General features: G+C 40.7%; 1 protein-coding gene and 1 long non-coding RNA gene across 5 annotated transcripts in view; one reads left to right on the forward strand and one right to left on the reverse strand.

Annotated features, from left to right (window-relative positions):
- STK39 (serine/threonine kinase 39) overlaps positions 1–12,623 on the forward strand; it is a 310,745-nt gene that overhangs the window by 90,751 nt on the left and 207,371 nt on the right. For all 3 annotated transcript variants that reach the window (XM_077272788.1, XM_077272787.1, XM_077272789.1), the window contains exons 6-10: positions 1,371–1,480; positions 2,491–2,592; positions 3,706–3,839; positions 4,802–4,850; positions 4,952–5,017. In XM_077272788.1, coding sequence (XP_077128903.1) covers positions 1,371–1,480; positions 2,491–2,592; positions 3,706–3,839; positions 4,802–4,850; positions 4,952–5,017 — 461 coding nt within the window. The remainder of the gene's footprint in view (positions 1–1,370; positions 1,481–2,490; positions 2,593–3,705; positions 3,840–4,801; positions 4,851–4,951; positions 5,018–12,623) is intronic.
- The window catches only part of LOC143784490 (uncharacterized), a 28,450-nt gene that overhangs the window by 196 nt on the left and 15,631 nt on the right, over positions 1–12,623 (reverse strand). For both annotated transcript variants that reach the window (XR_013217794.1, XR_013217793.1), the window contains 3 exons: positions 8,451–8,615; positions 4,984–5,170; positions 3,924–4,048 (listed from right to left, as the gene is read on the reverse strand). This is a non-coding gene — a long non-coding RNA (uncharacterized LOC143784490). The remainder of the gene's footprint in view (positions 1–3,923; positions 4,049–4,983; positions 5,171–8,450; positions 8,616–12,623) is intronic.

Consider the following 12,623-nt stretch of genomic DNA (forward strand, 5'->3'; position numbering starts at 1 on the left):
AACTGCTCATATATCACTACATAAAAATAATGTCCCCTAGGTATAAACACTATATGCAATCCCATGGTGAATATCTTAAATAAAATGGAAAAAATGGAGTGTGTTTGTTCAAATGTTAGCATTAAAACATGAGAAATTAGTGCATCTGTCACCAGATTTTACAACACAAACTGCTTAACTTATTAAAAAGATCGGTTAGACCTGATGAGGCTGGTGCACTTACCTTGAAAGTCAATGTCAGAATGGCTGTATGATGCCGATATTAAGTTGAGCATTTTACGAGTCCGGCTATAGAATGAAATGGCTCAGGAGTACAAGTGTATTTAGTCTCCGAGCACCTAGCCTGACTGACAGCTGCAGCTTGTACTGAGCAGTGGGAGATCTCAGCAGGGAGGAGGGACACTGAGGAGATGTCAAACAGGCTTGATGGGCAGAGATTAAGTTCAAACAGTAAAAAAAAAAAGCATTATACAGCCATTCTAATATGGATTTGCAAAGTAAATACACTTGCCTCATCAGGTGTAGGAGTTCTATCTAATAATGCATGCAGTTCACATTGTGAAATCTGGTGACTGATCTTTTTTAGTACTTGTAGATGGGGTTTTAAAACCATATAATGTATTTTTCTGCTGTAGATCTAAAGACCTGCTGTGAATTTTCCTGTTTTGTTGCAGATTTTTACTGTAGATTTCTCTGTTCATATTGCAGTAAAAATCATTGCAAAATCTGAATTTATCACATGGATATTTTATTTATTTATTTTTCTTTTATAGTACCGGTATTTTAAAAAGGAACTACACTGGAAAGCCCTAGAAACTTATTTCAGGATCCAGACTAAAAGAAACAAAACAAAACAAAAAAATCAGCCCCAGCAATTAAAATGCTACAGTTGAGGGGAAAAAGGTTGCCCCTTCCCTTTTATCAGCACCAAAGATGTAGATCTATTCGATAGATGAAAAACAAAGAAAGTGGTGTCACTCACCGATCATAGATTCTTCACATTATTTCAAAGTGTCTATATTGCAAACCATCGGCACCGGTAGGCGTGAAAGGTCCATGACCTAAAGGGCGCCGCATTGGTTTCATGATGCACATTTTTATGGAGACTGAAATAAAGAGAATAATCTATCATTGGTGAGTGCCACCACGTTTTGAGTTTTTCATTTATTGACTGGAGCGTTAAACTTTTTTTTGTAGTAGTCTCCATATCGTACTATTATGAAAACTTGAAAAACTAGCGTGGTCTCATATAAAGGGTTATAGAATAGGTGTGGTTGTGCTTAAAAATGTCAAAAGTTAGACTTCTGAACTTGAGTGAAATTTTGCCGCATTTTCTTTTTACATTTTTTTTTGCCTTTTCTTATTTTCAGATTTTGGTGTTAGTTCATTTTTAGCCACGGGTGGCGACATGACAAGGAATAAAGTCAGGAAAACATTTGTTGGTACCCCTTGCTGGATGGCTCCAGAAGTAATGGAACAGGTATGAGCCCGAGTGTTAAAGATCCACAGTCATTAAGCCCATTGGAGGGTTAAACTTTCTCAACGTAAAAAAAAAAGCCTAACAACTATTTACTTTGTGAAAGATGCCGGCAAGGAGCCAAAACGCGTTGGTACAATAGGATGGAACACAAAAGGCTCCTCCCTTACCGCAGCTCAGCCCGCTCAATGTGATATTGTCATCCTCTACTAGTGGGGGTTCTTGGTCCTGTAAGCCCTGTCCTTGGGGCCAATAATATTTTTTTTTTCCAGAGGCTGGGCAAAAGGACCTATAGTGGTTTTTTTAGGAAAATACAAACAGTAAATGTAGTAAAATCAGCCCCATTTTTGGTAATTTGCAAGAAACACTTATGATTGAAAGGTATTCGCTGCAGAGTATAATTATGATAGTTGAAAAGTGATGGTTGTATAAATTAACCCTTTCCCGATATCCACCATACATGTCATGTGCAGGTCAATGGAGTGGACTGGGGCAAATCCACGTGCATTCGGTGTTGGCTGTCTTATACAGCCAGCATGCGAAAATGCTCAACTTCCTTGAGAGTAGGTATCTATAGGACAGTTCATGTAGTATTATAATTTGTATATGGTATAAAAGAATATACCGCAGCCGGCCAGTGGGTGACACATAGTAAATCCAATAGTCATGAGCTACAATGTATGATTATGGTATCATACTAGGTACGAGTTATATCCGCGAAAAACACAGATAGAACTCACATGTGAAAAGCGTTGGAATGAGCCCTTCTACAGATATCATTAAAATATCACTATTTTCTAAGCAAAAGGTGATGAAACTTCCTTTTCAGTAAATTGCTTTGGGCTGGATACATTATTGAACAGATGCGATTACTACTTGCACTATGACTAACCCCATTATATACCCATATAAAAATCATGTAAAAGCATTATGTAACAGAGAAATATTGGATTGGCAGTGACCTGAGACCTTTTTTTGTCACTAATGAGCCTCTCGATTTTTCAATCCTTTAGGTTCGAGGTTATGACTTCAAAGCTGATATATGGAGTTTTGGAATTACCGCGATTGAACTGGCCACAGGTTCAGCGCCTTATCACAAGTATCCACCAATGAAGGTGAAGTTCTATGCTTATAACGACCAATAAGAGTTATTACGGGCCACAGGGCCGAGCCAGTGATTTAACACACACGCTACTAATACAAGTGTTGACCACCTTCTCCCAAACCAGGTGGCTGTACAGCAGTCACAATAACTAGAAGCAATGTAGCTTTTAGGAATATACCACAAAATTAATAAATAAATGCATTTTAAACACTTTTAAGTAAAAGATCCTGGAATAATAATACATTCTACAATTGGATGTGTTTAAAAAAAATGTTCCTGTGCTGAGATAATCTTAAAAATGCATTAACTATTAAATAGATCATGTATACCTGATGAGGCTAGTGAACTTATTTTGAGAATCCATGTCAAAATGGTTTTATAATCCTTTTTGAAACTTTCCCTGTTTTATGGTTAACCCGCTGAGATGGATTCGCAAAGCTATAGGTCAGGGTGAGCAGTGCAAAAAGAGACATAGATGTGGTGGAATAGGAAAGGCACATGAAACAGCAGGGACAGAGGAGCTGGACATGTATGATGGCACAAGGAACAGTGGAACTGGTAATGCTCAATAGCATGTGGAACAGAGAGGAACAGCAGATATGGACATGCCAGATGATCCCTTGATTCTTCAGAGCTGTTTTTGTCTTGTGGCTAACCAGGGTGTCAGCAAATGGCTGCAATGTGTACGTGCTGCCTGAATACTCAAGTGATGAACAGCCACCTGAGCCAGTCTTAAAAAAAACAAAAAAAAACCTGTGTGCCGGGTTACAGAATATTCCAGCACTGCGCAAGAGCAGTGAGAGCCGGCTGCCTGGAAAAGAATATGTGCACTGCAGACCCAAACCAAAACAGGACAGTAACGACCTACCTGATATTATAATGAGCATTTCATGAGAATAGCTTTAGCTGGACTCTTAAAACGCTTATTGTAATTTCCAGGTTCACAACTTTCAGAGAGAACTATGCAACCATTGTGCATTTTCAGCGTAAGTATACTAGTCTCTTCAGGTCTATTTAGTGATATCTACAGTTTGTTTTGAGCCATATAGTGACTATTTAGCTTAAAAAAAAACCCCTCCATCTGCATTGCTTCATTCCTATAAAAACGTTCTGTATTCTTTAGGTCCTAATGTTAACCTTGCAAAATGACCCGCCAACATTAGAAACTGGAGTGGAAGATAAGGAGATGATGAGGAAATACGGGAAATCTTTTAGGAAATTAATTTCACTCTGCCTCCAGAAAGACCCATCAAAGAGGTAAGTGACTAAAGCCACATACACATGGGCAAACCTCTGCCCGTAACGAGTGCTGATCAATGACTTAAAGAGGTTGTCCACTACCTTTACATCCTTTGGATAGGCCGGGGTCCGGCACTCAGCACCCCCGCCGATCAGCTGTCATGGGTGCTGGCGGCTGCGGCCACTCGCCGGATGTACTTACTTACGGAACTTGGCCCGAACGGGTGCTGGAATGCAATGTGAAAGCACCCTTAGCCAATTATCATTGTAACTACAGAACATCTGTTCCTCCCACGTCTTGGGTGTCAAGATTGGACCAAGTGGAGACTAGGGAGAAGCGACAGCATTGGAATGGGAGCCACAAGGACCCTTCACTGGATTTATATAATCAGAGTACCTCCTCCAATTTTCGATGCTCCACTGATACAACTGAGCCCCCAATGTAATGCCCTCCGGTAACAAAGATGCTAATTTTCCCTACAACCAACTGGGCGTGTATCACCCAGAATTTCTGTGGGCGTTGGCTTTTTGTCTTCTAACGCTAGCCAATCAAAATATGGCCACACCCACATAGAAGTTCTGTTGTACACGCCCAGTTGGTTGAAGGAAAAAGTTGCACTATTATCTCTTGGAGCATAAATTTGGATTGGATCGGCACAGAAGAAAAAGAAAAACTTTTAGAATGAGTGGGGCAGCGGCAATTGGAGAAAGTACTCAGTATAAATGTAAAAAATCCAGTGAAAGGTCTTCACACGATTTTTATGGCTACAAGATACGAGATACAAGATACAATCATGGATGATAGGAATTGAATTGATCGTTCTGTTGGATCTTAGGTCTTAGAATCTGACCCTCTGGTGACGAAGGGGCTCTAAAGCCTTGACATTATCATTTGTTTCACTTTTTTTTTTTACATTATTTTCTTATAATAAAATAATTATTTTGCTACTGATTCATTTGTTGTTGTTCACTTTTTTTAGGCCCACGGCAGCTGAACTTCTAAAATGTAAATTCTTTCAAAAGGCTAAGGTACATTTCCCGTTATATCGTGTTATTGTGAGAGTGGTGCAATTACAGAATTATATTGTGTCACCAGAACTAAAACTTTTTTTTTCGGTTTAATTTTACAGAACAGGGAATATCTCATAGAAAAACTACTCACCGGAACACCAAATATTTCTCAGAGAGGAAGAAAGGTAAGGTATCCCCCTCCAAGTAGGTAGCCTACACATATTAAACATGGTTGGGTGCCCATTTGGCGGAGCAATATTCGGATCTTCTGTGGACCTTGAGGTCACATACACTGCAGATCTTCACTTTGAGTCTTTCATAGAGGCGCCATATTCCCTCTGTGAACCATCAGAAAAAATGTGTTTATCTGGGGCACATAGAGGTACAACATGGACCTAAAGCAGCCTATGGGCGCCATACATTATAAATGGGTAGTATGTGTCAGCGGGTGGGCACTCTATACTATGTAAGTATTTTATAAGTGGCTTATTTTTAGATTTATATACAAGTCATAGAGTCTTCTGTCTCTGGAATAATGTGATAGATATGTCAAGATTGGTCTCCCACTGCAAGAAGATCAAAGCATGGGGCTGTTCTGGGGGTCTACCGGGAGCTTTTAGGATGACGAGAGATTATGCCGAAAAAGCCCGGCACCCTTATAGACCATTTTGAATGTAGAACTATTCTCTTGAAATGAGGCTTTCACCGGCCATATAAAGCTTCTTCTGATCGTTCTCCCGACAGATGTCTCTCCCATACACAGGATCGCGCCTTCTGCTATGCTTTACTGTGCTCTCCATGATAAAATCGCCAATTCTGCAGGTGACTTATCTCTGGGAGATAAAACCAATCTGCAGACATGTCCGATCAACATTTCGCCCATCAATCAGCCGGCCGGTGGCCCTATGCGCTATAGAGTATCTGCCGAACCTGTCGATGTCGGATTAAGCAACCAACAATAGTCTAATGTGTTTGGGGATCATTAGGGGGAACCTAAGAAAAAAAAAATATTTAAGTGACTAGTTTTTCTAACCCCAGATCGTTGCTCCGAGTATGGCCATTGTGCATTTTCTCCAAAATGGATTTGTGTAAACTTCCAAGATCTCAACCCCAGGATTGTCAGCTCCAAAGGCAAAATCTGTTTTTCCTTTAATTTGAAAGAGTGGATAACGTTGAGGAGTAAAATATTGTTGCGACAAAAGATCCAAAGGGCAAGAAATAGAAGGACCCCTAGTTGGATATGGTCTTAAATGGCAGAGCGGCTAAGGATGGGTTTTGAAAAATGTTGTTCTATTTGAACCCATGGTTCCAGTTCTTGAGTTGGCATCAGGCCACCACTCGTGACATACGTGTTGCCTCCTACGTTTTCGATCTGGAAGACTATTAACAACCCAAGCCTTGGTTTGCACAGTCTTATTTGCCTGATCCCTGCTGGTTTACCCGTCCAAATGAAATTATTTTGAAGATATACATTAAATTTAAAAAAGGAGGAAGGCGACTTAATTATCAAGGTTTGAAAAAGATACAGAATATGTAGCACAGCAGAACTTTTATTTTAAATATCTCGCATTGCCCGATCCAAGTAAAGACACCTGTAGACTGTCTGATACTAAGTATTCGTAACGTCTTCAGTAAAGGAGAAAATTACGATGAAATGCCGAAACTGAATCATTAGAAAAATGTAGTAACTACATTCCTGGTTGAGGAGGGGAAAGAAATGGTCAGAGCCTCCGGTTTTGATATATTTTGAAATTAGAAAGTAATGGATAGGAGTAAAACTTTCGCTTCAAGTTGGAACTAGTAGCAAATTATCAGCACATGTGGCTACTTTATATGTGATACTTTAAAAGGTTTATCAAGGACTATATATATATTTTTTTTACTATGAGCCTAAAAAGTAACAGGCGCAAAGTTGCTAACCGCCTGTCTGTTATATCCGGCGCTGGCACAAAGCGATCATTGACCACTCCTGACGGCGATTCTGCTGCTCCAAATCAACAGAGCAGCTCTTACTTTTCCAGGCTACTCTCTCAAAAGGGTTGAGAATGCCGGAAACATGCTGTTTGGTAGCAGTGAGGCAGCGGGGAGCCACATGTCAATCAGCATGACATCGGCAGTCACGCCCCGTCAACAGAGCAGAGCATAAGAGGAGCCAGTGCTCTGTTTATGTGATGTCAAAGGAAGCAGCAGAATCGCCGGCAGGAGAGGCCAATGACCACTCTGTGCTGGCAGAGGTTGGTGCCGGACACTACAGGCAGGTAGTGCTTGTTAGTTTTTAGGTCCATAGTAAAAAAAAAAGTCATGGACAAGCTCTTTTAGGCTTCTACCACCGCGATCCAATTGAGATCTAGTCCGACGTAGGAAAGATTCCCGACATAACCTAAAGATAAGTAGTAAAAGGGGACCTGCCTGTCGAGTACCATTATATATCTGGAAGGCATCAGAGAGCACACCATTTATCTGAACACAAGCTGATGGACCTAAATGCAAAGATTTTATCTACTGATATTTCATCATATTTCCCCAAAGGCCTTTACACATTCGAGCTTCCTCCATAAAAGTCCAATGAAACCAATCAGAGCCCTTCTTATCATCTGTTGACAGTAATATAAGTGGTTAATGTCTCATTCCAGATCTATAATCGATATTTCGAGCCTTTGTTGTTTTGTCACAGACTTCTCTGCTAGGCACAAAGCCTGCATTGGTCCGGGCGAATGATGTCCATCAAAAGAGGTAGTCATGAGGCTAGTAGCAATATCAGCATATTGTGCTGGATCTTTTCAAGGTTTATATATCTCAAAAATATATTTTATTGCTGCTTGGATTTCTCTCTCAGTAATTGGGGGGGTCCATGAAGTCTATGGAAAGAAAGATAAGTGTTTCCGACATATTCCATTTTTTTTCTTTTAAGAAAATCTGTTCATAAAGTTTTGGAGTTGGAATCCTTAGAATTCTACAATCCAGCATTCTAATTTCCGAAAGCCGTTGCTGTCTCTGTTGTCTGTAACATTATCCTCAAGTAATGAGCTATTGCGTTTCCAGCCGCTGTCCGGATTTTGGAAATGTAATAACTATTGAGGTTGTTACTATTGCATCAGCAGAGACTGTAATATCATCTTCTACGGCTGATTGGATTATTAGTTTTCTCAAACATAAAGATCCACATGTCACAGTCGAGAGTATGTGTTATGTGTTAGTGAAGAAAATGAATAAACTTGATCTGATGGGTTTCGAGTTCACCACTTATTTATAATCTGGGGGTCATGAAATGTAGTTAAAGGGGTACTTTGCTATCAAGAGGTTCTCTACTACTAGATCATTTCTGACAGTGAAATGGAAGGGAACCTGCTCTACAGCCAATCTATCTAAAGTCCACTATTCTGGAGATCACTGGGGGTCTCGGTGGCCAAAACCCCACAGACGTAGTAGTTATCACCTTTTGTTGGCTTATCATACCGCAATAATTGGTGAAAGAAGTTTCTTATTGAAGCAAAGTTGGAGACAGTAGATGCGGCTTAGAGTCAGTTAAATACGGGAATGGCAGATAAATATGTGCAATCTTGCAGCAGGAAAATAGTTAACCACAGGAACAGCACAGACATATATTCAATCACGTACCTAGCAGCAGGGGTACGATGAACCACTGGAATAGCAGAGGTGAGCTAGTAACTTGTCACTTGATTCAGTAGAGTTTTAAAGCACTAGGATTCAGTGGATGGAACTAGGAAGTGGTAGTTGGCTGCTGGAAAGCTGGCAGAAGTTGCAGGAAGGATAATCGTCCACCTGGCCGGAAGAGAGTTTGCAGTAAGATGAGGTTAAATATTGCAAAGGTAACAAGATGCTATACTTGCTGAATACTCAGGCAACTTTTGGCTAAAAGTCTTGGGTAATGACATCAGAGAGGTTTGTCGGGTCAGTAGAATAACCTAGAGCAGACTAGTATAAAGGGAGCAAGGCCCGGCACTGGAGCAGGACAGGTAACACCTGTGCTCAAACTTCTCTGTTAACAATGATGTTTGCACATGCTTATTAGATGCTTTAATGCAATAGATAAGTTCTGCGTCACTCTATTGCTGCTAATGTGCATGTGAATTTCTTGAAACAACAAGTAGAAGAATTTTCCCGGTGGCCAATTTGAAATAATTTTTTTAATACTGATCGCGAACTTTTCTAAAAAATACATTTAACATGAAAACCTCATTTATACACTAGGTCCTTTTAGTGATTGCTCATTCCTTTTTTCACATTGTTTGCATTATACTGTCTTTGTAATTTGGATGTAGCAAACATAAGGCTTTCACTGAACCTTGGCGCAATAAATGGTAGTAAACGGTTAAAGGGATCATGCCTACTCCCACGGCAGCATCCTGACAGGCTGATCATTAAACCCCGGTTATTATTTTCACCAGCTTTAATATCCATTCCTTCTTAGCCGCTGGAAAGAAAGTGAACTGGTTTTCAGCCCTCTCTGAGTGTAATGTAGGTTAACGCTTGCTGTTGCCCACAGCCATGTGTCGTCTCTCAGAGCTCATTACCGTCATTGTCACGGAGCGTTTCATCCAAGTGCTTTCCCATATGCAGATTTCTTTTAATTTGTATCTATAAAAACCTGAGCACCTTTCCCGAATGGTGTTAACTGCTGTGTGTTCCCTTGAAGAGGCGAATGCGCTGCGTACTTTGTCTGATTCCTGTATCTGTGGAAAGGAAACTATTGATGTTGATTTTATTGCTCCTCCGGGGATCCGGGCTAGCGCACACAAGTCTGGAGCTGTCACCTTCAACTGACCTTGAACTATTATGTAACCATTTTGCATTTTTAGTAGGAAGTTTTATGTGTCTTAAATGTTATCTACCCCTTTACTGTATAAAAAAACATCTATCTATCGATGAGTGTAACATACTTACCTGATCTCGCTCCAACATCATCTGCCTCTGCTGTCAGACGCCGCCGACTGATTTATCACTAGGCGGTAATCTGTTCTAGTGGCACCCAATAACCACCCTCTTGTGTTCCTCTTCCTACACCGGCGGTTTGATCACCTCCCAGCTATTTGTCACATATTGTATTTTGGTAATCAAATTCTGACCGACCAGTGGACCAGGTGGCAGGGTTTGGTGGCCAGTAGAGCTGAATGGCTCCTTGTTTAACCCCTACCCACTGCAGCCAATATTTGTGTTTTTTTTTTTTGCAGGAGCAGTTGTAGTTTTGAACTCTATCATTCATGTTACATTAATGTATTGGATAACAAAAATCAAATTTGGTGAAATAGCTGCAAAAAAAGACACAATTCCACCATTATATATATATATTTTTTTCAGTTTTATTTTAACGGCGTTCATTTTCGGTAAAAATAACCATGAGAAATGATGTGACGCAGCATCTGCTCTCAGCTTCAGAAACATGTCAATCACTATAAGTTATCTAGGTGAGGAAGTCTGGCACTATATGTCCGCCATAGTATCCCGTTAATCCAAAACACAGAAAAAAACACTAAACAACATGGATCCTGATTGCTGCATCGGTGTATCGGCCAAATATATCAACATCAACGTAAGAAGGGAAAGGTGGCGCTCACCGTCCCTTAAAAACTCCTTTATTACACGAAAAATTAAAACAGGGTTACAGGATAAATAGGACCTGTAACGGACGACGATCGTTTCACGCCTCCCTGCGCTTCAACAGGTCCTTCATTTGCATATTAAATAAAAGTTGATTTTTAATAAAATATTAAGTTAAACTACACATGGTGAGTATGATCTAAATAGGGTCTCGATGTGAATATTTAAGCAGTTTAGTTGCCATTTTGGTGCTGACAGACTCCCTATGAGGCCACGTTCACACGTTCAGTATTTGGTCAGTATTTTACATCAGTATTTGTAACACAAAATCAGGTGTGGAACAATCAAAGGAAAAGTATAACAGAAACATATGCACCACTTCTGTATTTATCATCCACTCCTGGTTTCGGCTTACAAATACTGATGTAAAACACTGACCAAATACTGAACGTGTGAACGTGGCCTAATTATATATGATATAGTATTTAAAAAAAAGGTGCAATTCCATATATCTATAGTTTTTCTTAAAGAAGCACTCTGTAGTGATGAACGCAAGTCCCCGTTACTCGAGTTTGCCTAGGATGCTCGGGAATGTACAGAGTATCGCGGGTGCTCGAGTGTCATGATAGGGTTCCCGCATCCGCCTATCTTGCACCTATTAGATGGCCACAAAGCATGCGGGGATGGCCTGCCGTACACTGCTATTCCCCAAGTGTTTTGTAACTGTCTAACAGCTGCAAAACATGTGGCCGCCGGGACTCGAACATGCCTCTCGAGCACTCGCGGGACTCGGTGCATACCCAAGCACCCTGGGCAAACTCAAGTAACGAGTACTTGCGCTCATCACTAGCACTCCCACCAAAATTTTGATCAATTAGTCCATGTACAAAAAAGTATGGTCTATAGAAAAAAATCTATTCATATAATTACTAGTCACGATCTTCTCCTAATATCTTTGTCTTTCCGGTCCTCTTCTGCACCACATGAGCGCAGTTCACACTAGCCGGTCACACGGCGTCTTCCCTGTGGGCCTGAAGCCCCTTTCCTTGTGTGATTATCACAGGCTTGCAATGATAAAGGGAGGGCTACCGATCTACACTGAAAACGCTGTGTGAACTGCGCTCACATGGTGCAGATATTAGAAAACAGCAGTAAATATATGAACACCCGCTGGGTATACACAATACCTAAACTAAAAGGCAAATAATATAAAAATGAGTCAATAAATAATATCTACCCCACAAATTAGTATCAATAAAAACTAAAATGCATCTGCAAAAAACAAACAAATTCTTGTACAGCTGAAAATAAAAATACGTATTTCAGGAATTAGTAGTGCAATAATAACTTTATTAAAAAAAACAAACACATTTATATTTAGAAAAATTAAATTTTCAAAATAAAAATAACATATACTAACTTCTCATACCGGCGCTGTTCCAGCCATGTCTGCGCCTGTCTCCCGGGGCTCTGGTGACATTCTTATGCCATGTGAGCCCTGCAGCCAATCAGTGGCCGCTAAATAGAAAAAGTGAGGCTACAGCAGGCCAATAGTGGCTGCTGATTGGTTGCAGGGATGATGAGTCACACCAATGTCTCGCGGGTCCCCGTAGACCAGGCGCAGGTATGGCTGTAACGGCGCCAGTACGCTGTGCTGTACTTTTATGTTTCGGTACTTTATTCTCGGGACCTACGTACGTACGACCTTGTGCCGTGATTTGGAGAGCAGCATTCAGTGTTTGCTCCCTACGTCGTGAGCCTCTGCACGTAGGCAATGTGATAGTTTCTGTCTCGGTGCGAGGCTCATTCATCAGCAGAGGGCGAATGGAACTGGTCCCAAGACTGGAAACTTTAATCCAAGTTGTGGATATTTTCCTCAGTTATAGCACAGGTATTCTAAATAATGGCTGCACAGTGTAATAAGGTCCCCGGGGAACAGCCTCGCTGCTGCACGCTTATTTTCAGGAATCTCCTGAGTTGCAGCACTCATCAGGTTCCTAAAATATTCTCCGTAAAAGCCGGTGTATTAATGTTACGCGTGCTCTGTAATGTAAGACATACAGAGAGGCTTCTGTTCACGGGCGGGCTGGAACGCTGTGCGCTGGCATGTTTAAAGGGAAACGATTTTTAATGTATTTTTTTGTGAAATGCAATATATATTTTTATCATGTGGTTTAGTCTGTCCATGTCCAACAAATGACTGCATAGTGGAGTTTTTATAGACTGTACGCT

The sequence above is a fragment of the Ranitomeya variabilis genome, chromosome 7 (genome assembly GCF_051348905.1).
Source record: "Ranitomeya variabilis isolate aRanVar5 chromosome 7, aRanVar5.hap1, whole genome shotgun sequence".
NCBI classification, from domain to species: Eukaryota; Metazoa; Chordata; class Amphibia; order Anura; family Dendrobatidae; genus Ranitomeya; species Ranitomeya variabilis.